The sequence below is a fragment of the Megalobrama amblycephala genome, linkage group LG13 (genome assembly GCF_018812025.1).
Source record: "Megalobrama amblycephala isolate DHTTF-2021 linkage group LG13, ASM1881202v1, whole genome shotgun sequence".
Taxonomy (NCBI): Eukaryota; Metazoa; Chordata; class Actinopteri; order Cypriniformes; family Xenocyprididae; genus Megalobrama; species Megalobrama amblycephala.
This window is the reverse complement of record NC_063056.1, coordinates 18,084,084-18,109,809: the sequence shown is the minus strand read 5'-3', so window position 1 is coordinate 18,109,809 and position 25,726 is coordinate 18,084,084. Positions and strand designations below refer to the sequence as shown.

General features: G+C 40.1%; 1 protein-coding gene across 1 annotated transcript in view; it reads right to left on the bottom strand.

The window, feature by feature from the left end:
- Positions 1–915: 915 nt before the first annotated feature.
- LOC125242973 (glutamate receptor ionotropic, NMDA 2D) overlaps positions 916–25,726 on the bottom strand; it is an 85,254-nt gene continuing 60,443 nt past the window's right edge. Inside the window, 9 exon segments of the mRNA XM_048152118.1 lie at positions 916–8,251; positions 8,254–9,636; positions 9,885–10,126; positions 12,135–12,212; positions 15,980–16,167; positions 18,758–18,918; positions 20,279–20,508; positions 20,936–21,061; positions 21,446–21,599. Of these exon segments, the coding sequence (XP_048008075.1) occupies positions 6,440–8,251; positions 8,254–9,636; positions 9,885–10,126; positions 12,135–12,212; positions 15,980–16,167; positions 18,758–18,918; positions 20,279–20,508; positions 20,936–21,061; positions 21,446–21,599 (4,374 nt within the window). The 3' untranslated portion in view covers positions 916–6,439.

The window sequence follows — 25,726 nt, the reverse complement described above, 5'->3', positions numbered from 1 at the left end:
TGAATCTCCAAAATGTGTTTATACGCTTACCTAAGGTAGCCAAATCGCACGTTAACTACTGTACAATGGAAACACGTGCTGAATGTGAAATCGTATACTAGTTCTGTCACAGAAAGATATTGTCAAAGTACTAGAAGCTGTATAGCAACTAGTATGCGGTTTTGAATTCAACAATGCACTGAATAAATTCCCAGATGCAGGGGAAAAAAAAAGTAATGTGATGTTGCCTCAAGTCACGTGACTAATAATTTGCTCATAAAAGACCCCTGTGTCTAATTTCCATTTCCTTTTTATTTTAAGCCAATTTCTCTGTAATTGATGATTTAGATTTTTTGAACAAATACAAAATGCTGACTTAAATAATAATAATTACAAAGATAATATTATATTAATAATCTAACTACCCATTTATCTATAGACTAAGTTCAGTTTTAGAAAAGGGAAATTGTTTTAAGACAGAAACACACTAATAAGCATGCAGGCTTGCACATATAATTCATTCATACGTTTTGTATCACAGTATAAGCATTGATAATGATATTGTGCAATACTGTGTGCAGTTTGTATTTGTCATTTTAACTGACAAGGAGAGGAAGATCACAGCTCATCACGGCTTATGACTCTGTGTACAGAGATGGTGGCTTATATAAGGTCAGGTCTGGTCTTCAAAGATCAAAGCTCAGATCACATCGCTCAAAGGAAGAGAGAGGGGGGAGGTTTAGAGAAACGCGTACCGAGGAAGTGAAGAAAGTTCTTACCAAGATACACAGGCATGTGTGGAAGGCAAGACACTCATTCTCACCCGCACAGACACACACACACACACACACACACACACACACACACACACATAAACAAGCCTTCCCATGTTCACATGCAAATACAGTTACAGGATAAAAAAGCAAAGGCAATGAGTATTTTAAAGAGTATTCTTTATGAAGCAATTCTTAGCACTGACCCCTTCAAACCCCTTCCCAGGACAAGATGTCAAAACCAAACAAACTCTGATTGGTGGATGAATTCTGTCTGGACTGTACAGTACAAAGGCAATAAACATCCTCAACTGATGCTTGTCACACACATACACACTCACATTGCCTTTAGTTACAGTGCAGTTTACAAAATGCCACAGCAATCATTTAAAATAAAATAGTGAGAAAGCTACAAAAAAACCCTCCAAAATATGTTCAAAATATTTTTTTTAATTTCCTAAAAAAAAAAAAAAAATCCAACAGAATAATTTCTAGCTGTTAATACTAAGTAAAACATAAATTATTCCTTTCTTTTCCTTCTGCATTTTGAATGGGAGATGGAATTATATGATTGTGATTGTGATGTGACATGAAGTACCCTGTTCAAATATGGGTTTCACAACATTATGTAAGAGCTCATTAATTGCGTGACAAAGCAAAACTAGAGTAAATTTCCAGCCTTGAATCTCAGACATTATTGTTGGTGTTCAGCTGCAGCTTGTGGAATAAGGGTAGGCTAAGTAAAACATGTAGTGGTCTATCACAGGGGCTGACCTGCTTTCACACAAACACACGTGCATACACACACTGATCTCTGCTCAGCTGTGATCAAGAGGGAAGAGCTGCGCTTTTATCCGTCGAGCTGACTGTCAAGTAATGCCTCACATCATGGTGCCAACAGCTACCTGGAGCAACTCTGAGTCTCAAGCTCCTGAGGGAGAGAGAGAGCCAGAGAAAGTTCTAGAACACCTGCAGCATTTGTGCTATCCATGAAGCTGCAGCGAGCGCGAGTATGTATGTCTGTCCTGAGTGAGTGAATTATGCATTATAGCAGCCCGATATGTGTGAGGAAACAGTTGAAAAAAAAATCTGATTTAAAAAGAGGAAAAAGGAGACAGATAGAGACTCTGTATTGCTGTATATATAAATACTGTATGTGCACACATTCTCTCTCTCTCATGCACAATCACCATATAAATAATAAAACGCCTACAAAGCTACTGTATATGCAGAACAGACCTGCACATAATCTGTCTCTCTCTCTCTCTTCTCGTTCACTCACTAAGTACAGAGGCTAAATTCATTGTGTCACTCACTTGGCAAGTCCAGATGGAATCTGAGGAGTATTTAAATGTTATCTGGGGAAAATCTGCAAAAAGGATTTATATGGGATACAGTGTGTTAAATGTAACTTAAACAGAGTTCTAAAAATGTATAGGTAGCTGAAAGCTTAATAAGCCCAAACATTTAATACACTACCATTCAAAAGTTTGGGTCTGTAATATTTAATTATTTTTTTTTTTTATAAACTGTTTTCTATTTAAATATATATCTTAAAATATATTTTTTTAGTAAAGCTGAGTTGTCAACTCCAGTTTTCAGTGTCAAATGATCCTTCAGAAATCATTCTAATATGCTGATTTTCTTCTTACTATCAATGTTGAAAACAGCTTAATATTTCTATGAATTATTTTTAGGATTTTCAGGATACTTTCAGGATTATTTGATAAATAGAAACATCAAAAGAACAGTATTTATTTTAAATATTTTTGTAACATTATAAATGACTTTACTGCCACTTTGGATCAGTTCAATGCATCCTTACTAAAAAATAGTAAGCTATTAAAACCTAACTCCAAACTTTTGAACGGAATGAACAAGAGGCATTGAATGTGTATAACTTTTTGAATGATGGGTGTTCCAATTCTACATGTTTTTTTTGGGCACAGATTCTGTGTGGGCCTACTCAGTGAAATAAATGACAGAGAACCTAGCAATACTGACAGCAAATGAGATGCACACACATAAGATCATAATGCATCAGTGTGGTTGTGTCAGTGTAGAAAAAGGACACTAGGCTTTTCTCTCCTGTTCTGATACTCAAACATACAAACAAACAGCCACACTGAATCTAAGCTGACCAGCCCTTAACACAAAATGTGACTTTAATTTCCCAGCCAAATATTGACCACCACTGACAATTCTACCAACAATATCCAACCCTTGTACTTTGTCTATCTCTCAATCAGGTCACAAGTCTAAACAGATGAGGGGAAGGGTGAAGCCTTTGGTGAGTGTTTGTTTGGCGATGGGATGACATATCTATTGCCTATGGTATGTACCTCCTAATCAACATGAGTCAGTACACCAACATTACATTATAGTTACACACATTACCCATCATGCATCTAGTCAGCACAGTAACAGTGAGTTGTGTACAGTACAGCCCAGACTCTCACTACAGTGTCATGGTCATCAGGTACAACTCTTCAGTCACATTTTCAGTCATTTAGCAATTACATCATAACTTTAATTGATCATTATCTTCAATAATCAATTGATAGGAGCAGGAACACAGTAGCTACTGGTCTCTGTTTTTTTTTTTTTTTTTTTTTTTTTTGCTAACTGAGAGAACATACAGAGGGATAAACAAAAATATATATTAAAAAAAAAAAAAAAAAAGGAAAATGCCAGAGGTACATTGTTTAAGTTGCCTAATCAATGGTGCTGTGGAAAAAAAGATACTAAGAAAACTACAGAATAAGAAGAAATCAGTAGTTATTATTAGACTGATGGACTGATGGGTGGCTGAATGGATGGATGGAATACTAACTGGCTAGATGGACGGTTGGAATGGCAGAATATCAAAAGGACAAACGCAGCGATGTGGACACAACACAATATGTGCAAAGGGCTAAAACACAAATTATATGAAAGCTATTTAGGTAGTATTAGAGTAATTGTGAAGATCTGCTATAAATAAGAATAGATGAAAAGACGGACAGAAGGATGGATGGATGGATGGATGGATGGATTGATGGATGGATGGATGGATGAAAAGATATTAGACTTGCTTTTTTTTCTTCACAGGCACTAATGTTTTCACAGTCATATAGGAGGAATCAAAATTCAAAAATGTCTCCAGAGTCTAGAATTGCTACAAAGCTAAAACATTTAAAACTATTTCTACCACTTCCTCCAAGTATATCAAACTTAACTCATATATATATATATATATATATATATATATATATACCTGTCTGTATATATATATATATATATATATATATGTATATATTTATTTGTACATATATATTTTGTATAGATAAATTATATGATGGCAATGAAAACTGAATACAATGGGCAATAAAATATCTATGTCAATTCACAGTATAACATGATACATTCTCAAAAACATAGTATATAGAGATAATATTTCTTTTTGTTCTCAAGAAAAAGCTACATGGGAATTATAAGTCTGTTCTGTACATGCAGTCACAGAATTCTGTGTTAGCGCCTTCTGACTCGGTAAGGGTCAATGACAGATCAAGTGTACTCATGGCACACTATATTAATTCAATCATTCTACATCCATCTTCCTGCCCCCCCGCCACGCTTCCATGCCGGGTGCGGCGGACTTTCCGCTGACGCACCCGTATTCCCGGAATTGGAAGAAACGCTGACCGAGGGGATTAAGCGGCTGTGTGTGATTCAGTTTACACAACACACAATTCAATACCTGAGCTTGTTATTTCTTGACTCATGCGATGACAGGTGGGTCTTTAAAATGTGGAAAAGCCCTAAATTGTATTGTTGTTGATGACGAACCTTCCCCAGGGGGTCTTGTTTAAATTAACAAGATATGAAAGGGAGACAAACATCACTTATAGCAAATAAAGGGCAATCATATCTGTTGATCTGTGACGACATGTACAAGCCCTCTATGCCCCCCAGAATAAAAGTGTAATTGTCACTTCTTGTGATGAGTAACTGCATCCAGAATGCTACAAAATCTACCGCAAGTCTACTTTTTGCTAAATCATTTCAAAGCTACATTCAACTACAACACGGGCAAATAAGCGGTGCCTGACGTCAAATAGGTATTCAGAAACTGAATCTCAGTATGATTGACATCAATACTCTTGCCAAAATAAATGGTGTAGGATGCTTTTGGTTAAAAATCGATAAGTAATGTTTGTCCTTGACTCTTCATTATCATATGTTAACATTTGCACTGACAAGAGCCAGCAACTTGTGCTTTATTATATGCAACTCTGCACTGGAAGTAGGCTTGACTTGATAATGCACAATCAGTGACAACGGCAGCCTCAGCTCTTTTAAAAATTGCCCTTAACCATTCCAGAAACAGTAAGCTGTCTGTTCGAGATCTAATGCGTGATGATTAAGGAACAAAACAACAAGCACGATCCACTCATGGTCCACCATTTATAATTGTTAATGTACAGTTTTTAATATTATGTAGCCATCTAGTGCCAATCATAAATATTGCAACCCATCATCATTTGATGAAAGACAAGTATTGCTTTATGCAAAGAAAGGACCATCACATTGGGCAGTGCCGTGGATCTAGTTGTGAAAATTCTGTTATCAAAAGAAATGAATAGCTCATTAAAAATTTTCTTCACATCTATAATCCCACTATTTAACATCAGACACAGCTGGTTTACCCTTTTGTTAAAATACGACCACAGTGAGAGCAATAATTAGCATAAAAGAAAAGGAAACCTGAAGGGGAAAAAATTACAGGAAAAATTGCTACATTTTTGTTTTGTTTGTGTTCTTATTGTTTTTCTTTTGAAGTCTGTCTCTTCAGAACATAAAGTCATCCCTATTTGATGTCAAAGTGACACCATGGCATTGGAGTTCTGATAGGACAACAAAAGTTCTGATGAGTGAAATGGCTCCATGTAGATTCTGATTAGCTTGGAATCAGAAATACAGAAGGAGTGACATAGTTTACTCTTGTTTACTTTGAGGGCAAATTTCAATTAATAATTTTCCAGCATGGCCTTAAAAGAGGAAGCCAAACAGGTACTGATGCCATAACATCACTGTTGCAAGTGTCAAAAAAAAGGAAGAAAGAAAGAAAGAAAGAAAGAAAGAAAGAAAGAAAGAAAAAAGGGCAATTCTGTATCTATGTGCATCAGGTTGCCATGGAGACAATTTTTCAGTCAGTGGTTTGATGCTGATCATCTGAGCCTCTCCAAGACTGCATTCAGATTGAATATAGATTAATTGAATCATCTGTAAATAAACTGAATAGCCAGTTTAAGCCACAGCAGTATTTGATGTCTGTCGTCACATGTTGTATGTGGACGATGCAAAATTGTCTTTTCCTTGTTTGAGGGAGTGTATATGTGTAAACATGACATCATTACTCACAGAAAAATCCCAGACATTTGCTATCCAGTGTTCTCATTGGAGGAGAGAAGCACAGAGGACATCATAATACTCAGCTCAGACCGAAGATGGAGCACGGCTGGAGTATCCATCGTGACCGCGGCAGAATTTGTTGAGCCATTCCCTGCTTTGACTGTCGTTTCTTTGCTGCTCGGGTCACTGTCGTGGACGTTTTCCTCGTCTTGGTGCGGCGCATGTATGTGCATCACACTCCAGCTGCGCTTCACAGTAGAGCTCACACACACGCGCAGCAGCGAAGCCCCGTGTCATACTTCACTCTCTAGGCTGGAGAAATGGGCAGAACCACGGCGTGAACATAAGCTCTTGGCTTTGAGTGGCAGGTGTGGGGAGTAGAATCGCCTTGGCTGGGGCACAGACCGAAGTCTCTGGTACTGAAGCTTAGCACTGGCGGTGGCTGCCTGGGAGGAGCCAGAAGTAGCCCCAGGGGAGAGCACAGGTGGAGGGGACATGGATGCAGAGGATGGAGGTGGAGGAATGGGCATGGGTAGGGAGTTGGGAGCAGAAGGTACAGGTAATGAGGGCAGGAGTGGCTGAGGTGAGGAGGGTGATGGCTGGGGTATGTGTTCTGAGAGCTGGGCTTGCTGGGAGCTTAGGTTGGACTGGCTTCCGGATTTGGATTTGTCAGGTTTAGGGGGTGCTTTGGGTCGAGAGCTTCCACTGAAGCTGTGGCAGTGAGGAAGCAGATCCTCCTGACTGTGGGACTGAGCACTGCTGTGTTTGTGGTGTACATGGGGCCTACCGTGCCCATACTGTGTACATGTACATGATGCTGCATCTTGCATTCTATCCCGAGACCTCTGACCTTTGCTCTTTGGCCCACTGCGGCTACGCTTCTCACCCTTCATCTGTAGTTTGTCCACTGACCAATAGCGTCTCGGTGGTGGCAGGGAAGTGGGAGGGGGTGGCCACTGTGAACCTAGCCCTCCACTGCCTCCTCCAGAACCCCATCCAATCCCTGGACCTGAACCCCAGAAATCACCTGCCACACCCCACCCTTCAGCCCGACCCAAAATGGAGTCATCTCTACTGTTGACACTTCCACCTTTCTCTCGAGCAGGGTATGTTCCAAAAAACCAACCCCCACCCCCAATTCCACTGGCTCCACCCACACCAGTTCCTTCCCAGTACCTCTCAAAACGGCCAAACTCTCCTGAGGACCCTTCATCAGAAAAACTTTCCTCCGCTCTTATCCTGTCCCGCTCTGACTCCGACACTGCTCCTCGCCCTGCACGCCGCACTCTCTCCTCTATTTTCTCCCTTTCTCGTTCTCTCTCTCTCTCTTCTTCTTCTCCTTCCTCCTCCTCATCCTCAGAGTCCCACTCATGGAGGGAAAGGCCTTCTCTTGTGTTAACTCGCCCCCTTTCATAGTGGAGAAGCAGTGGCCTGCGCTCTCCTACTCTCCCTTCTGCCTCTCTCTCTACCCCACTACTCCTCCGTCTTTTGGACGAGGAGAGGAGTGTATGTAAAGAAGAGGGAGGGGAGGGTCCGGAGGCCTCTGTGCCACCTGCTTCTCCTCCACTGACCCAGAATTTAACTGAAGAGGGGAGTTTGTTTAGGTTGGGATAGCGTTTACTGGATGGTCGATGTCGTGAATGGGAGCTTTTGGGTCTTCTCTCTCTTCCTCTACCTCCCCCACTCTCATCCTCCCTTTCGTCCCCCTCTTCCTCACCTCCATCTCTTCTCCCTCGCTCTCTCTCTCCCTCCCAAGCTGAAAGACTGCCTTTGTCTACAAATGCGCTGCGGTATTGAGTGGAAAATGATGAGTACTCCCCTTCTCTATCCCCATCACCCTCTCCATCTCTATCCGCCTCAACATCACCCTCCTCTGGCTCTGACCGCTTGCCAGATGACACCTTCTTCTTCTTTTTTGTTTTCATTGCCTTCTTTTTCTTCTTTTTCACCTTGCGACGCTTCCTCTCTCTTTCTCGTTCCCTTTCACGTTCCTCCCTCTTTTTCCGTTTTTTGTTTTTCTTTCTCTTTTTCTTTTTCTCTTTTTCTCTCTCTTTCCTACGTTTCTTCTCTCTTTTCCTTTCTGTATCTCCTGGGCTCCACCACTCCTCTCCCTGTCCCTCTCTCTCTCTGCCCACCCTGCCCACCATTCCTGGAGCTGTGCTAGCTGACTGCTACCCCTCTCTCTTTCTCTGTCTTTCTTATGCTCCCTGTCTCCAAAGGTGCCCCACGGTTTACGTGGGGGTATAGGAGGAGGGGGTCCATGAGTGAGAGATCTAGGGGAAAGGATGGACCGTTCTCTGTCCCTGGTTCTGTTGTGGCCCTGAAGAAGACTAGACTCTTCGGTCAGCTCATCCAAATCCTCCTCATCCTCTTCCTCTGCCTCTCTGTCTCGGGTGCTGCGAGATGATGCTGTGGAAGTAGATGAAGGAGAGGTGGAACGTGAGGATGTGGCTGAAGATGTGGTTGAGGAGCTAGTGGTAGATGAAGAGGATGATGTGGAGGTGTAGGGGAGTGAGGGAGAGGGAGATGGAGGAGTGTAGGTTGGGGAAAGTGTGACTGGCACAGGGATGGGGAGAGGAGGAGAGGGTCTCGGTCTTCGACTCGCTTCCCTGCCTCCACCTCTCCGGCCCAGTGGCAGGATGTTTTCGTACAGTGGGCCACTGGGTTCTTTGGGCTTTTTTGGTCGCCGTTTCTTCCAGAAGGATGAAGGGAGAGGGGGAGAGGGGTGCTGCAGCGGGGGGTTAGGTGTCAGCGGGGCTGGGGCCTGGCTTTTAGGTGGAAGCCTGGGAGTTCCCAGAGATTTAACCCCTCTACCCTGACCCCCTCCACCAGTACCCACTCCCACCTTCTTCCCCATGCCATGGTCCATGCCCTTCTCCTGGTAGAAAGCCACACTAGTTGGTGGGGGTTGTTGGTGGGCTCTGGGGATGGTTTTTGGAGTTTGAGAACCCGTCTGTTGGTCCACACATGGCCCAAGTCCCTCTGGATCAATAGGTCCATAGTAGCGCTTATATCCATCTAGACCACTACTTGTACCTCCACCACTTGCCCAGGCAGATGCCACCTTTTGGGGTAAGGGCCCCGTTTCTGCTAGGGCTGCTCTCACACCCATGGAGGTGGTGGCACTAGCGGTTTTGGGTAGTCTCCAGCGGTCCACAACCGCCAGTCTGCGATCTGGACGGGGTAAGAAAGTAGTGCATGGTAGTGGAGCTCCTATAAGTTGAGTATTTGCGGGACCCAAGGCTGCTCCAGAATGAACAATTGTGGGAGGGGAACCAGGAAGAGGTGTTTTGTAAGACTGAGGAGGTTGAGGCTGTTGTGGTTGCTGCTGCTGCTGCACCATGGCAATGGCTGAATTGGATACAGCTGAAGTGACCACATGTGAGGAAGAAGAAGCAGGAATCATGGAAGTGTGATGGTGGCCAGAAACTGTGACTTTAGTCCCACCTTGTGCAGTTTCATCTTCAAAACTGCAGCAGCTATACATTCCCTAAGAGTACAAAAAAATAAGTTACGTCATATTCTGATAATAAGGGCAAATCGGTTTTCATTGCATCACTCTCACCGCATCTATAATACCACAGGCATGTCTATGTCACCATCCTTCTCATTCTACTCAAACTCTCCCATATGTCTTTCACCCAGTGACTAATAATCACTCACTCTTTCACTTCACACTCTCACTTCACATTTTCCCTCAGCCATCACTTCACACTCTCACTTCACATTCTCCCTCACCCTGCTGAAGGCCAGTAGGAAGTCCAGTTTGCCGGACTGGCCCATTTTGCTCATGCAGTGCCGCAGCCTCCAGTAAACCAGGTGTTCCCAGGCGAAGACCAGAAGACTTAGGCCCATGGCCACCAGCAGCATGTAGAACACACCGGCCATGTTGTCTATGTCTAGTTTGGAGCTCATCACTTCAATTTTATCATTATGACAGATCCCTGAGAGCCAGAGACGTTCAAGCATCTCAATCTCATCTGTGTGGAGAGGGGAGAGAAATACAAGGCATTAACATAACTCACTTTCTCATTTGATAAGTGATACAACTTCTTGGCACAGATGCATCAATAAAACATGTATGAATGCAATATGGAACTGAGATGCCTTTCCCACATGCTTGCTGTAGCAGGAAGCAGATGCTAATACTAAATGTGTGTAAATCTGTTGTGAACCTAAGTCAGGTGATATTTTGAGATCTTTAGAGTATTATACTGAAAACATTACAGGTCAGAGGTCCAGAGGTTTCCTGTGGGTAAAGGGAACATTACTGTGAAGGCCTGTTTAGAAGCTGATCAAAGGGAGCAGTTTTTGTTAATCTTGTAAGAGTGAAAGGAAGAAGAAGAGAGCAAGAGGCCTGTAGGCTAGCAAAGGCTAGGTCTTGCCTAATGATCTACCCATATCCTCTTTTCCTCGGTGGGTAAGTGATAAGACAAAAAAGGAAGGAGAGCAAAGTTCTTTGTCTTTTCAATGCTGCATTATATCATGGGAAATGAGAGGATGTGAAGAAGTAAGTAAAAGGCATGTGGAAAAGAAGAAGAGAGTGACTTTGTCATTATGACAAATAGCAGAAGCACCTTTCCTATTCAGAGAGGGGGAAGTTAACATAAAAAGAGGGATGAAGACAGATGGCAACGGGGGAAAGACAGTATATGTTCATTGTTTATGTTTGTCTGTGTGTGTATGAGGGTGTGAACGATGGAACAGAAAAGGGAAAATGAAATTAAGAAGGAGCAACAGAGTGATAGGCAGAGGGCAGAAAAACAAGAGGACAGAGAAGGAGACAGAACGGTGAAAGGGTGAGATCATAATCATTTAATTGTGCTGGAAGATGGTCAGGCCTGCTGCAAACTCAAGAGAAAATAGGAATCTCACCTTTTATCTACAGAAAGACGAGCTTGTGAATTACCGCAATCCTTACTAGACTGAGGCATGTACTGCAGCATTAACTGCTTTGATGAGAACTGGCCAACTGCACCACATTATCTCAGTATGGGCCATCTCAAAATAGTGCTGTGTAACATAATAAAAGTACATCATCACCCATCACACTGTAAATGACAGTTGCGTTGTTCTCACAGAGTTTGAATTATGGCGTCTGTCTCTTATGCTATCAAAACAAACTATCCAGCAAGCGTAACCTGCAGGCATTAATCACAATGTAGATGAGGTGCTGCAGACATATCACATAAAACATTTCACAAAAGAAAACGCAGTCAAGCAGGACGAAGAAGCGCAAGCTGAATCCCACATGGGACTTGAACAGATAACAGCACGAGCCCGGCTTGGATCCGAGTGCTGCCTCACTCTGTTGACACTGTCCATTCACCTTCTTCTGACTCCTGCCAGTGGCGCTGGCAAACCACTTCACTGACCACAGCCAAACTTAGCAGGTGTGTCATACTGAGAACATACATACATACACACACAGAGCTATATTATAAACACAAACACCATTCACACACTTGCACTGCTTTACAAATGCATGCTAATTTACAAATACACACCCACACATACAGTACAAATGTGCGCATAGCACATTCTAACACACGTAGATATACTTTCACACCTTTGCTCTTGCCATCACAGCTTCTGTTTGGCAATGGAACTCAGGGTTGGCACAATTAAGTGGGCACATTTTAACAGCTAATGCTTTAGCAAGGTCTTTAAGCTCAGGCAGACAGCCAGTCTGTGCCATTTGTGTGACCTCCAACACTGTTCCCTGTGCAGCCCCCTCTGATCCCGCCCTGACCCAAACCACTATCATGCTAAAGCAAACATTGCTCTTGGATCAGCCTTAAAGGTCAACACTTTTATAAACAGATCGGAACCGCAGAGGCATCTCTGACCACTGTAAAATTTCCTCGGAATTGTTAGTAGGTGAAAGGACTCCTATTCTAGATGACCGCTGCAAAGAAAGCTGCTGGCCCTGGGATAAAATAACTTAGTGCTTTTAGCAGGTAAGAAGTGCTTTTGCGTGGTACTGACCAATAAGGTTACCTGTGGCGTTTAAAAGACATGAAATGCTGCAGATGGACAAGTGGTTTCCTGTGGCTTTTAAAGACTCTAAAGAAACATAAAAGTACAAATTATAGTCAATGGTTGTACAACAAAAAATGATTCAATACCTCCATAGTAACTTCCCACACGTTTAAGCTACAGAGAAAATTTCTTGGATTGGCACAATTATATAATAAATGTATATGAATAGTATATGTTACGTTATGTTGATATGCCTTCAAAAAATATGCAGAAAAGGCAAACTTTTTAACTTTTAAGATGCTCATATTTAACAACAGCACTGACATTGTCTTTCATAATTGTCCAATGAAGCATGTTGAAAAAGAAGAGTGATTACATGTAGATCTGCCATAATAGCAGGAATCTGTTAACTGACATTAAAATATTTGATAATAGAGACTCATTATCCCCAGAAAACCACAATGGTTTTTAACACTTTAAAAGGTAAAACAAGGACAGAATTCAGAATATAAAATCAGATAAATAACCCACGCCTCAACAACCACCAACCAGATGAATAAAAAAAAGTCAGTGTTCATTTCACATGTTAAGCTTCTCAGCTGTTAAATTGTGGTGTTAGCTAATGGAACCTGGCACAAGTGTGACAATCGCACTGTGGGAACCTGGCGTACACACATTCTTTCAGTCTCTCTCTCTCTGACACACCAAAAGCCAAAGAGGATTTAAACAGCAATCAAACAAACCATCCAGTTGAAACAAAACACTGTGTGAGATAGCTAGTGCATTTATGTGTTTGTGTATATGTGTGTGTTGGGAGAAGGCAGGGAGGATGGTGTATAAATGACAATTAAAGAATTAGTACTTGGACAAGCACATTTGAATCAGAAGCGTTCCACTCTGACATTGCAAATCCATAACCGCTAATCCTCTATGGAGTGTTAGAATGGACAGTCACTCAATACACACATCTCACACAATAGCTTGGTTCCAAAACCTAGTGAGCTGACTAGCTACCTGCTGCCAACACAGGCAACTGCCTGTGTAGTATTCCTAACCATCATGGAAGTTTGGAATTTGGAATGCTTTGTGGTGTGCACACCATACCAACAGCACAGGAGAAACAACTCACAATAGTTTGCAGTTAGAATGTTGCTAAGCTAACAATGTGATACTTTCATAAGCATAAAATACATAACACACACAAAAAATGGGTGATATGATCAATATTAACTTTTTATTGACACTTTTAGGTATCTGGGTCAATAACGTGACGGGTCATTTTTTTTTGTCCAAAGGCAAAGATATGACATCCAGAGTATGTAAGGTAGTACAACTAGATCTCTTTTATTGACTCCAAAAGGTTTTAATTATATTTTGCTACATATAAAGGTATTTTAAAGATTTGAAGTGTCAAAAGGTAATTTGGTTTAATTGTCCAAAAGCCAATACAGCCATTTCATTTGTGATTAAAATATCTTAAAATGTAATAAATGTATATATTTTTTATTCTGGCTTTATTTTATATCATCATATATTAACATAGTGCAAAATGGTATTAAAATTATGTGCAGAAGTCGTTGCTTTGTTATGAGAAAAAATGTCCGGAAAAATGAATTTCATTGATGTCATTTGGAGTAACCAATATAAAGGGACCAAGCAAGCTAACTAGCCAGCAAGCTAGATATCAGCCTGTTAGCATTGTTTGAAAATATTGTCATCCGGTATAACCAAAAGTGTCATTCGGTAAAACCTAAATTTTGGTTGATCCGAATGACTTTTTTGGTGACAAATTTTGTCCATCTTGTAAAATGACAAAAGCAGTGTTAATTGATTATAAAAACCACATAATATCATTGTTAAGACTTAATAAAACTAAATAAAAATTAATTATCTTTCTATTATGTTTATGCATTCATCAATGACCCATCTAAGAATGCAACATAATGAAGCTGCCTACCTTTTGGAATATCTTTCACAACGCGATTACACGTATGGAAGTGCAATCACACAAAACATTTGGGTTACACTTTATTTTAGGGTGACATAGTTACATTGTACATAGTCAAATAAGTACAGAGTAATATTAATTAACTACATTTACTTACTTTAGAGTTACAGTTAAGGTTTGGTTTAGTTACTTGTAATTATGCATAATTTACTGTTATTACTATAGTAGGTACATGTAGTAAAATAAAGTGTTACCAACATTTGTTGTCTATTATACAATAACAAAATTTTTTTGTCTATTGTCAATAGTGTAATTCCAAGGCTTTCTGTTGGCCACTGCGCCAAATTCAGTTGACCAGCTTTAAAGGTGCCCTAGAATCAAAGATTGAATTTACCTTGGCATAGTTGAATAACAAGAGTTCAGTACATGGAAATGACATACAGTGAGTCTCAAACACCATTGTTTCCTCCTTCTTGTGTAAATCTCATTTGTTTAAAAGACCTCCGAAGAACAGGCGAATCTCAACATAACACCGACTGTTACGTAACAGTCGGGATCATTAATATGCACGCCCCCAATATTTGCATATGCCAGCCCATGTTCAAGGCATTACACAAGGGCAGCCAGTATTAACGTCTGGATCTGTGCACAGCTGAATCATCAGACTAGGTAAGCAAGCAAGAACAATAGCGAAAAATGGCAGATGGAGCGATAACTGACATGATCCATGATATCATGATATTTTTAGTGATATTTGTAAATTGTCTTTATAAATGTTTCGTTAGCATGTTGCTAATGTACTGTTAAATGTGGTTAAAGTTACCATAGTTTCTTACTGTATTTACGGAGACAAGAGCCGTCGCTATTTTCATTTTTAAACACTTGCAGTCTGTATAATTCATAAACACAACTTCATTCTTTATAAATCTCTCCAACAGTGTGTAATGTTAGCTTTAGCCACGGAGCACTATCAAACTCATTCAGAATCGAATGTAAACATCCAAATAAATACAATACTCACATGATCCGACGCATGCATGCAGCATGCATAACGAACATCTTGTAAAGATCCATTTGAGGGTTATATTAGCTGTGTGAACTTTGTAAATGCACTGTATTATAGTCGAGAGCTCGGGGGGGGGCAGGGAGCGCGCGATTTAAAGGGGCCGCGTGCTGAATCGGTGCATAGTTAATGATGCTTCAAAATAGGCAGTTAAAAAAATTAATTAAAAAAAATCTATGGGGTATTTTGAGCTGAAACCTCACAGACACATTCAGGGGACACCTTAGACTTTTATTACATCTTGTAAAAACTGGTTCTAGGGCACCTTTAACCTCTTGCAAAGTCAGCATGGGCAAACCTTTCACTCTCACACAAAATTCCAGATCGCATATATTCCTATTGAACAGGCTGGGTTCAGCCCGCAAAAATTTGATGAACTACGTTAAATACACAGCTTGATGCCTCACAATCCTGCATCATAGGCAGCTTATAGGCTTTGGAACACAGCACAGACTTTCTATCTCTATTTCTCTCTCTCACACACACACCACTTCTGCCATTCCCAAGACTGAATCTTTGATATATGATACATCTCTTTTATGCATCAATAGATTGCTATCATCTCCTTTAAATCAGTAAACAGCCTGCTAGCACAATGACAAATGTCACCTGGCAGACAACAAAGATACATATTACGTCATGTTAAGGAAACTGGATTACACCAAGATAGCTGGGAAGATGAAGCAGTACAGGCTAATGAATAAAGTCTTGTTAAACATGCATAAAAAAGACTTTAATCTCCCAAAGGCTTTTATCTTCTCCATCCCAAGAGCATAAATGCACAAATATACAATCCCTTATTAGCACTTTGATACTACAGAACCTTCAGTAGACTCTCACCGTCGCCCACCAGCTGCAGTAAGGCCAGGTCCAATGGCCGTTTCCAGCGGGAGTTCTTGATCAGGGCGATGCCGTAACCAGTTGTGGCGAATACTTTCCCTGAGCCGATGGTCATTACTTTACAGCCTTCATCTTTACGAGCCATGTAGTTCAACACGGCTGCATCATAGATTAAGGCATCCAGCTTACTGCAGACACAGACAGGAAGAGTAGGAGTCAGAAGAGACAGACCGTGAGATGAAGAAGGGTGACAGACAGAAAGAGAGCAGAGAGGAAAGTTGTAGTGTGGCGGCATTATATTATCACTTTTGCTAAAAATGGATAAGGAAATGACAGGCTCAGGAAAACCATGGTGTGGATTAACAACTCATGATAAATAGAGGAAGAGTGTATGAGGTGTACAGGGCTAACAGAGGAAGTGTGGGAGGAGGGAGAAAAAAAGTGCGAACACATCGTAAAGGAACTCCTGTTTGTGAGAGCAACATGGGGCTGCGAGGTGAAAGGAAGCGAGTGGAAAAGCGAGAGATGTTAGATAACAAGGTTATTATTGTTGTTTAGGAAAACTATTACAAAGACAAACTAAATAAACACAGCGGAAGTATTTTCGTTAACAGAAATATAAATGAGTTTTCAAAGGAATGAAAGCTAAATTGAAAATATAGAAGCAAGCAGCAATTATAAGGGTTGACATACTGCTGGAACTTTAAGTGTTTGTTTTTTCAAGATATAAAGCATTTCTCAGATGGTCAGTTAAGCCAGGTTCACACTGTGCAATTTTGGCCACGATTTGGCTGTCTGAGACAAATTTAGCAAATCCTAAAAGATTCCTCTGATCCTAGGCTAAAATCTGAAGTCTTTGATTGTTAGTTTGACATGTTCACCGACAGCCGATTAATGACCGCTGCGATCAGATTTTATCTCCAACGGAATTCTGGCCATGTCAGATTTGACACACAGTCCTGCAGTGTGACTTCTCTCTTGACAGCCGTCAAATTGTCTTGGTTTTTCAAAACAAGCCTTAACCAAAATTAACACTATGGATTTTTTTGTTAACCACCACTTCAGGCACACGTGTAATGCAACTCACAGTAGAGCCGGGCGATATATTGCATGCGATTGTCACGCGCATTTCGTCAGTAAAGCCGGTTCCCTGATCACCGCTAAATCGCCATCACCTGCTTTCAAATGGAGCGGCATTTAATAGACAGAGCCGTAGATCACTGACAAGCTACACAATATCGCGTTCATTATCGAAGGCGATTCATCTGCGATATGAACGCGATATTGCGTAGCTTTGTCAGTGATCTACGGGTCTGTCTATTAAATACCGCTCCATTTGAAAGCAGGTGATGGCGATTTGGCGGTAATCAGGGAACCGGCTTTACTGACGAGATGCGCGTGACAATCGCATGCGATATATTGCCCAGCCCTAGCTCACAGTCACCAAACGTGTATGGGTTGATGTAAAGTTTTCATGCGTGCATCCCAGTTTAACACATCTTGATTGTCTTACAGTCTGACATAAATGACAGCTGAGATCCCACAGTGTGACATGAGGATCATGTTCGTACAGTCTGACAAGCAACAATCGTAAAGGACTATTATAAACCGCACAGTGTGCCCCGGCTTTATTTCACGACAGTTAGAGTAGAGATCTGACCATTCTCATATTTATCACTGTTGCAGGCCCATCTACAAGGGGCTTTCGCACCAAATAGTTCTAGGAGCTAAGTTATAGGAACTAGCCACTAGGATAGTCCTCGAGAACTAATTTCTCCCCCAGGCCATGTTCCTGGTTGCATTCGCACCGGAAATAGGAACTCTGAAGAGGCCGACAGCGGCGTCTTTAAGTGCGGCATTTAGAAACACTAAAAACCGGTGGGTGGAGGATGCTGTGATCGGAGCTGTGTTTGTTGTGTGTCATGGGTTTCGTGATAACGGAAATGGAATGTAAACGCGTAATTTACAAGGCCAAAAGAGCAAAAAAAATGGGGCTAAGAGACGAAATCTCCTGTGACAAGTTTCAGTATTACATATCATCGAGGCGGAGAAAAGAACACAACCCTGCAGACAACAGGTAAATGCCATTATTGCTGTTGTCCATGTTCGTGAAGTAAATATGTTTACATGGCTTTTTAAAAATACCGGGTGACAGTGTTTGACATGCATTTGACCAATCAACGTACACTTGCATCACTGATCCTATAGTGCTGGTTTAGACCCTACTCTAAAGTAGGAGCTAATTTAGTTCCCCCAAAAGGAGTTTCTAGAACTAAACTCATTCCTAGTTCCTGCAGTGCGAACTTGGCAAAATCCGGGTACTTCAGCCAATAGTTCTAGGAACTATGAAAAGGTTCCTCCATTGTGAAAGCCTCTGTTGTCCGACTGTCATTTTATGAAAATCTTGCATTTCAAGGATGCAGACTTTTGAGCAAAATGGGCCACACCCACAAAGAACAGAAGTTAAATTTAGGATATACATTTGGTTTCTCTCTAACCATGGATTTTATAATAAAGTAATGAGCAATAGTTCTACCATACCACTACATTTCAGATCTATGGGCCTTACGATTTGGGCTATGCGATCACGGTTTTAATGAATAAACTGAAACTGAAAAACTATGTAACTTTTCAAAATTACAAACAACAAAGAACTATCTATGCGCCATTAAAACTAAATCTAAAACTAAAACTAAAACCATAATACAAAACAAAATTCAAAACTGTATGAGAAACAGAATAACGGAAGTCAGTGAGAGTAAGAAACCCAGCACAGACCCAGTCTTGAGGTGGGAGATGGCGTCCTCCACACTTTTCTGGTTGTATTTGATCATGTACTGGTGCATATCTGGATAGTTACTGCGGATGTTTTTCTCTGTGCTTCCGTTAGGGACCGTTCCAAATTTCAGAGGGGGGTACTGCTCTGTGGGGTGCTGAAACTGAGAGAGGGAAACACAGTATGAAACAGTGATTGAAACTGATGTTGCGTTGTTTTTTTCAAAGTAATTAGCGGACTAACAATAGAGCACAATGAAAAAAATACTGCAAGACTAAACATGAATGACATGTGACAGTGAACGCATGTTAGAAACAGACTAGAGCTACTGCAGCTGTCAAAACCAACTATAATACATCATAAACACAGAACAATATACAAAGCAGCAGTGCTGACATGCACATTGTGTTCATTCTGCTTTTAACAAAGGAGAACAATAGCGAAGCAGATGGGGGAAACTATTTTCATTTAAAAAGGGATTACAAAATGAACATGAGGCACTTAGAAAAAGAACCAACAAAAGCCACCACAAGTTAAATGACTTTAAGTATCCAGATTTGATGTAGCTTCTTTTCTGAAAATGACACAAACACAATGGGACTCAAACACATTTCATTTGGTGTACACAAGTACATTCATTTGCCATGACAGCAAAACAGTGTTTTTTTTTTTTTATGTCTGTGTGTTTCCTCAAGAATCCCTGTAGATTCTTCAAGGTCAACACTGAGAGCGAGGGCAAAGGAACATGTCCACGCTAGAATGGCAAATTACTGAACATCTCACAGACCCACGATGAACAAGCACTACCACAGTATTAAAACGCAAGCACAAGTAGAGGCACATCAATGCGATATACTCTGGTTACTAGCAGAAGATTGAGTATAAATTGTCCTTATTGTTAACTATGAAAAGGTATTTTGTAGAATTAGGCTGCTTTTCATGCAATATAGGAGCTGAATGGCCAAACGGCAAAGATGAGAATGTAGTGCTGTCAAATACTTGTGTTTGTGTGAGTGTACACCATTAAAAAGTTTGAGGTCAATTTTTATGTTTTTGAAACATAAACTCCCGTTTACATTAAGGTTCACATGATCCTTCAGAAATCATTCTAAGATGCTGATTTGGTGCTCAAGAAACATTTCTTATTATTATCAATGTTCAAAACAGTAGTACTGCTTAATATTTTCTGAAATCTAAAGGTTATACATATTTTATTACATTTTAAAATCAACGACTAGTCTTTCTTCCAAAATGTGTGTCATTTCAGTAATAGTCTTTGAAAGCATCGGGTCTTCAAAAGACAAATAGTGAGAAAATGTTTTTTCATGGTGTTCATCCACAGCTACTGTCAATCTCAAATTCCAGTCCAACTCTAGTCTCTGTAGTCCTAAAGAATATTGATCCCAAAATCCATGTCAACACAGCATCACGAATTATAAAATCTTTATATGCCCATCTACACGCACCAATAAACACAAGCTCTCTCTCCATCTACAGTATCTCTGAAATCTCTATTCCCCTACCTTTTTATCGCTGAGGCCAGACACAGTGTCAATGTATTCCTCTTGGATCATGAAGGCAGCCAGGTTGGCAGTGTAGCTAGCCAGGAAGATGACAGCAAAGAAAGCCCAGACAAGAACCATGATCTTGCTAGTAGTTCCTTTGGGGTTCTCCACTGGAACAGAGTTATTAAAGACCAGAGCCCAAAGAAGCCAGATTGACTTCCCTATTGTGAATGTAGAACCTCCGGCCTCTGACAGAGAAGAGCAAGTGAAACAGAGAAAGAAAGACTTTTAATACGGCCTTTGAATTTAAAAAGCTCAAAACAAGTATCAAAACTGCTAAGTTGATTAAAAAAAAGGCACTATGCAGATGATGAGGTGAGAGAGGGGTGCTGATGCCAGAGGATGAAGAAGAGAACAGAGGAGGGAGAGGAATACAGAGCACATGTCTGCAGTCCTTTATTATACATGAGTATCTGAGAAACTGACTGCACCACAAATATCAAACCCACGTCCACGCCAAGAAAGAACAGAGGTGAACTCAGCCATTATGACCCCTGAATAAACTCAGTGACAAGCAACTGCGCACATTTATCTCCGTTAAAATAGCGCTTGAGACTACTAAAGTTTGACCTTATTAAAAGGTTACATGCAGGACTAAGAGCGAATCGGACTCACTCTTGCCACTCTGAAGGCTGCGGTTGTACCCCACTGGACTGAAGAACTCAAAGATGAAAACCGTCACTGCCACCACGGTCAGGCACATAACAAACATCATCACCCACACAGCAGGGCTGTACGGCTCTGAGAGAGGGCACAGAGAAATCAAAACCATTAGTAGTAGTTTTTCTACTTGGTTTGTACACAACACAGAGCAAAAATCAATACCAGGGTTGTAGCAAACATTAGAACTGGAGAAGACTTTTGAAAAACTAAAACAAAATGAAATAAAATAAAGTAAAATAAAATAAAAAAGCATTGAGTCTATTTGGAAAAAAGTTCATTTAGTGCTTCTCAGTGAAGTGTGATAAATAGTTTGTTTTGAAAGGGAACTGTAAGTCTGATTGATGAGCTCTGAAAAGATACGCACCAGTACCTGAAAAGTCATACATCATAATCACATGCAGCAGAGACTGATTAAAGTCAAATATGATGAAACATTATGGCTCACATGAGACTCAAACTCACCAAGAAAAGCAGAGGGAGAGACAGTTCCGTTACTGCGAGAGACCATGACGCTGATTCCCGTCTCCACAAAGGGCACGGAGAAATCCACGACCTCTGACCTCTCCTCGTTGATAGTGAGGGAGCCGATCGCCATGTCTGCCCGCTTGTAGACAACCTATACGAAAGGAGGAAGTAGAGGATTGTATTTTTGCCATTTTGCCACTTTTATTTGTAGTAGGAATGTTTTATTTACAGGATTTATAGGGACTCTTTTTACAGGAGCATGATTCCCTGTAAAATGCTGCTGTGGCCAGGAAGATTTTAATGATTAATCCTTATTCCACAAGGGAAATTACTGCATACTGACCTCTTATTCAATGGATTTGATCATCTCCAAAAAGTCAAAGTGGACATTTCCTCTGGGCACCTCTTCCCTTATTTTAGATCTTCTTGGGAACCTCAGATTTGCTCAGAGGTCATGTGGCCATGGTGAATTGCAGAGGAATGAGAGACTGAAAGGTAGCTAGCTACCACGCTAACTAGTGTGAATGAGTAGCTATTGCAAATCCTATATTTAACTGGACAGTAAAGGAGCGACAGCAAAGTACAGGAAGAGAGAGGGGAACAGGACTGGGATTGTGACTCAAACCCAGGTCCCCACGAGCGCAGCAGTACTGCATGCTGTAAGTCTGGAGCAACTACCCTCTGTGCCACAGCTCTGACATAAAAAAAAATGCATTATGGAACAAGAAATGCCACCAAGCAAGCTGCTGTATTAAAAGTGCATGACCGAAGTAGTCCAAAGCACGAAGCACTTTATATTAAACACTTCAAAGATGATTGAGCATACAGTTTCATGTGGTCAAAGTGCTTGTGCCATTTAATGTGCTAGAGTGGCTTTGCTCTTATGAGTAAAACAGTTATGCAAGTAAATATTATTTGGTAGACAATGAATTTAGATATAAATTAATGTAAAATTCATTACATTTAATAAAAAAATTTACATGTTGAAAAGTAATGATTCTTCAACAAGAACTAATGATTTTAAAATGAAGAATCCCTTATATTTATCTGAAAATACATTTCTTTAACACGTTATGTCCAGGGAAGAGAATGTTCTTTAATTCAAAAGATTTTAGTTGGTGGTAATAACACATGCTTTGCATAAATGTTTATAATATAGGTTAGTTTTTTAGACAGCAGTCTTGCTACTTTAAAACTATATATTAGGGATGTCCAGATCCGATCACGTGATCGGAAATCGGGCCCGATCATGTGGTTTCAGACTCGATCGGAATCGGACGTTACCTCCCGATCAGGACTCAGATATATATGTATATATATTCTCATTATTTTTAACACATCTATAGTTACGCGGTGGCACAGAGTTAGGCCTATTTCACACTGCAAGCGTAAGCGGCACGTGAGTAGCGCATATTTTTTTCAGCGTGCATGTCAACCAACGGATGCATTCACACAGGCAGCAGGAGCAGCTCGTAAAGCGTCAGGCAGGAGCGTCGCGTAAGCAGCAGTGCCGCGATCGTCTCGGCACCGAGTCTATCCCTGTGTCTCAATCAGCTCCCTAGCTCTTTAGGTCGTGAATCAGTATATAATGAAAGTGAAGGTGGCTGATACCCTGATCAGTGCCCTGACTACTGAACTAGGGAGCTGATTGAGACACACGCTGCGCTGCTGACGCGTAATTAAAGTGAAAGCACACTTTTGATGGACAAAATAAATATAATTTCACACAAAAAGTGTTCAAAATGCACACAATACGCATGTCTAATGTGTTTTAACAAGAATTTGAGTATGACAGAAAAGAAAATTAAGAATCAAAAATAATAATAGAAGATTTACCCATTTAAACTTGTTTTTTATTATTCAATTTGGGTTAAAGTATGGTGTATTATAAAAAACTAAAGTAAACTAGCCAGAAAATATGATATATATAAACATTATTTTAGTTATTACACAGACTGCAGCATACCCAAATCAAACCAAATATATTTGTTTTTATATTAGCCTTTTTTATATTTACTGTTGCACTAAAGTGAAGTGAAGTGAACAATTTATGTTATTTATTACTTGATTGTTCAAGCTACCTCACAGAAGTGCTCTGTATGTAATTAAATAAAAAATAAGGAACGTCCTGGATCTGTTTTTTTTCGCTCTTCTTTATTCTTTTTTTGGTGTATTATATAAGTATCGGATCGGGACTCGGTATCGGCAGATACTCAAAATCAAATGACTCGGACTCGAGGGCAAAAAAACCTGATCGGGACATCCCTACTATATATATATTATATATATATATACACACTATACTGTTCAAAAGATTGGGGTCAGTAAGAATTTTTCTTTTAAAGAAATTGATACTTTTATTCAGCAAGGACTCTAATTAAATTGATTAAAAAGGAACAGTAAAGACTTACATTGTTACAAAAAATACTGTTATTCAAATAAATGCTGTTTTTCCTGAACTTTCAATTAAAGAATTCTGGAAAAAATGTATCAATGTTTCTACAACAATATTAATGTTTTCAACATTGATAATAAGAAATGTCACACTAAAAAAGCATATTAGAATGATTTCTGAAGAATCATGTGACACTGAAGACTGGAGTATATAGCTGCTGAAATTCAGCTTTTCAAATACAGTAATAAATAAATATAGTTTAATTAAAACTTTTTAAAACAGTAATATCCTATACTAAACCTAAACTAATCTTGAAAAACTATGTATCATTTGAAAGCTTATAATCTCTAGTTTTCTTATTTGATTTTCATAAATTAATAAATTACAGCTTCTTCTAACTTCTTATAACATTTCACTTACATAATATATTTCACTTCTAATCTGCCAAATTTCATCTTTAAAACAAGACCAGCCTTATGTCTATATTCCCAAGTATTCATGAATTACAACCATTTAAGTTTGGATAGTGCATTTTCATGTCTATAAAAAAAGTGGGGGTGACAGTTAACAGGTTAAATAGTAATAATAATATTACTGTTTTACTCTATTTTTGATCAAATAAAAGAAGTCTTATTGAACATAACTTTTTAGCACATTAAATATAGCCATTTAACTTGTATTTCTTTTTTTACAACCTTAAATTAAAATAGGGAATTTTTTTACCCTGACTAAACAAATCAACAGATTAATTAATTATTATAACAATCAATTGTTATACCCCTAAGGTTAGGAGGCCAAAGGTCACTAAACATGCTGTGAATAAATATAGAGGGATATATATGTTCTGTTCTGTTAATGTTTAAACGTCAACTTCATTTAGTTTCTAATTTCTTTGTTAAAGAGAAGGTAAAGGTTAACTTTTAAAAATATGTTTAGGTAAGTAATAAACTGAACTACTGAAATAATCTGTAACCCATAGAGTTACATTAATACCACACAAATGGTATTACAAAATGTAAAACTGTTGCTCCAGAAGTCACCAGAATTGAACGCTTTGGTTCTTTGAACCTTACCCCCGGGGCCCCCCAAGAAAATAAGGGTGCACTTTTCTTTACTCGATGGGGAGAAGCACCAGCAATGCCCCCGGTATAAAGAGGACGTAAAATGTTAGGGAGAGAAGAGTGGAACGAGCTGGGGAATTGACATGAAGATGAATCAAACTTGTGATGCCCGCTTGAGCACCACGGCCCAACTGCTAGTCTACGGCCTTAACAGAATTTCTCTACACTTTACTGATCAAAGCACTCACTGTGCACTAAAAACTAGACATTCAAAGAACTATCAAAAACTGGTGATGTACAACAGAGGTGAGTCCTCGGCAAGGAATCAGCATTTTGCCTGAACACAGGGGCCATATGTGGTGTGTAACAGGTGGTCTATCTGCAAATTCAGAGAACCTCCATCTCTAATTAATATTCAATCCACGTACTGGCTGCATTCCAGTATCCATAAATTGGTCGGGCAGATAGTGAAGTAAGAAGCCTGCACACATAGACGCTACAGGAGGCAGGTTATCCATCTCGAGACAGTATACCCCATACAGAGAGAAAGCATGTACGGGAATACCAAAAAGGAGGGACAACATTAACATCTTTACTTTCCAGTGCAGCTCTTTTCTCACTTCGCATTCTGTTTTATATTCCTGAATGGTGTGAAAAGCTCATGATGCAGAGGAATGGGATTTATGGCGACGAGTGCAGAGTTGAGTCACTGCCTAAAGTCATGCAGGTTACATGCTTTCCCAAATCTCCTCTGACAGCTTGAACGCTGCATTGATTCCGAAAAGACACGCACCTGCCCGCACCTATAAATGTGTGTGTTGG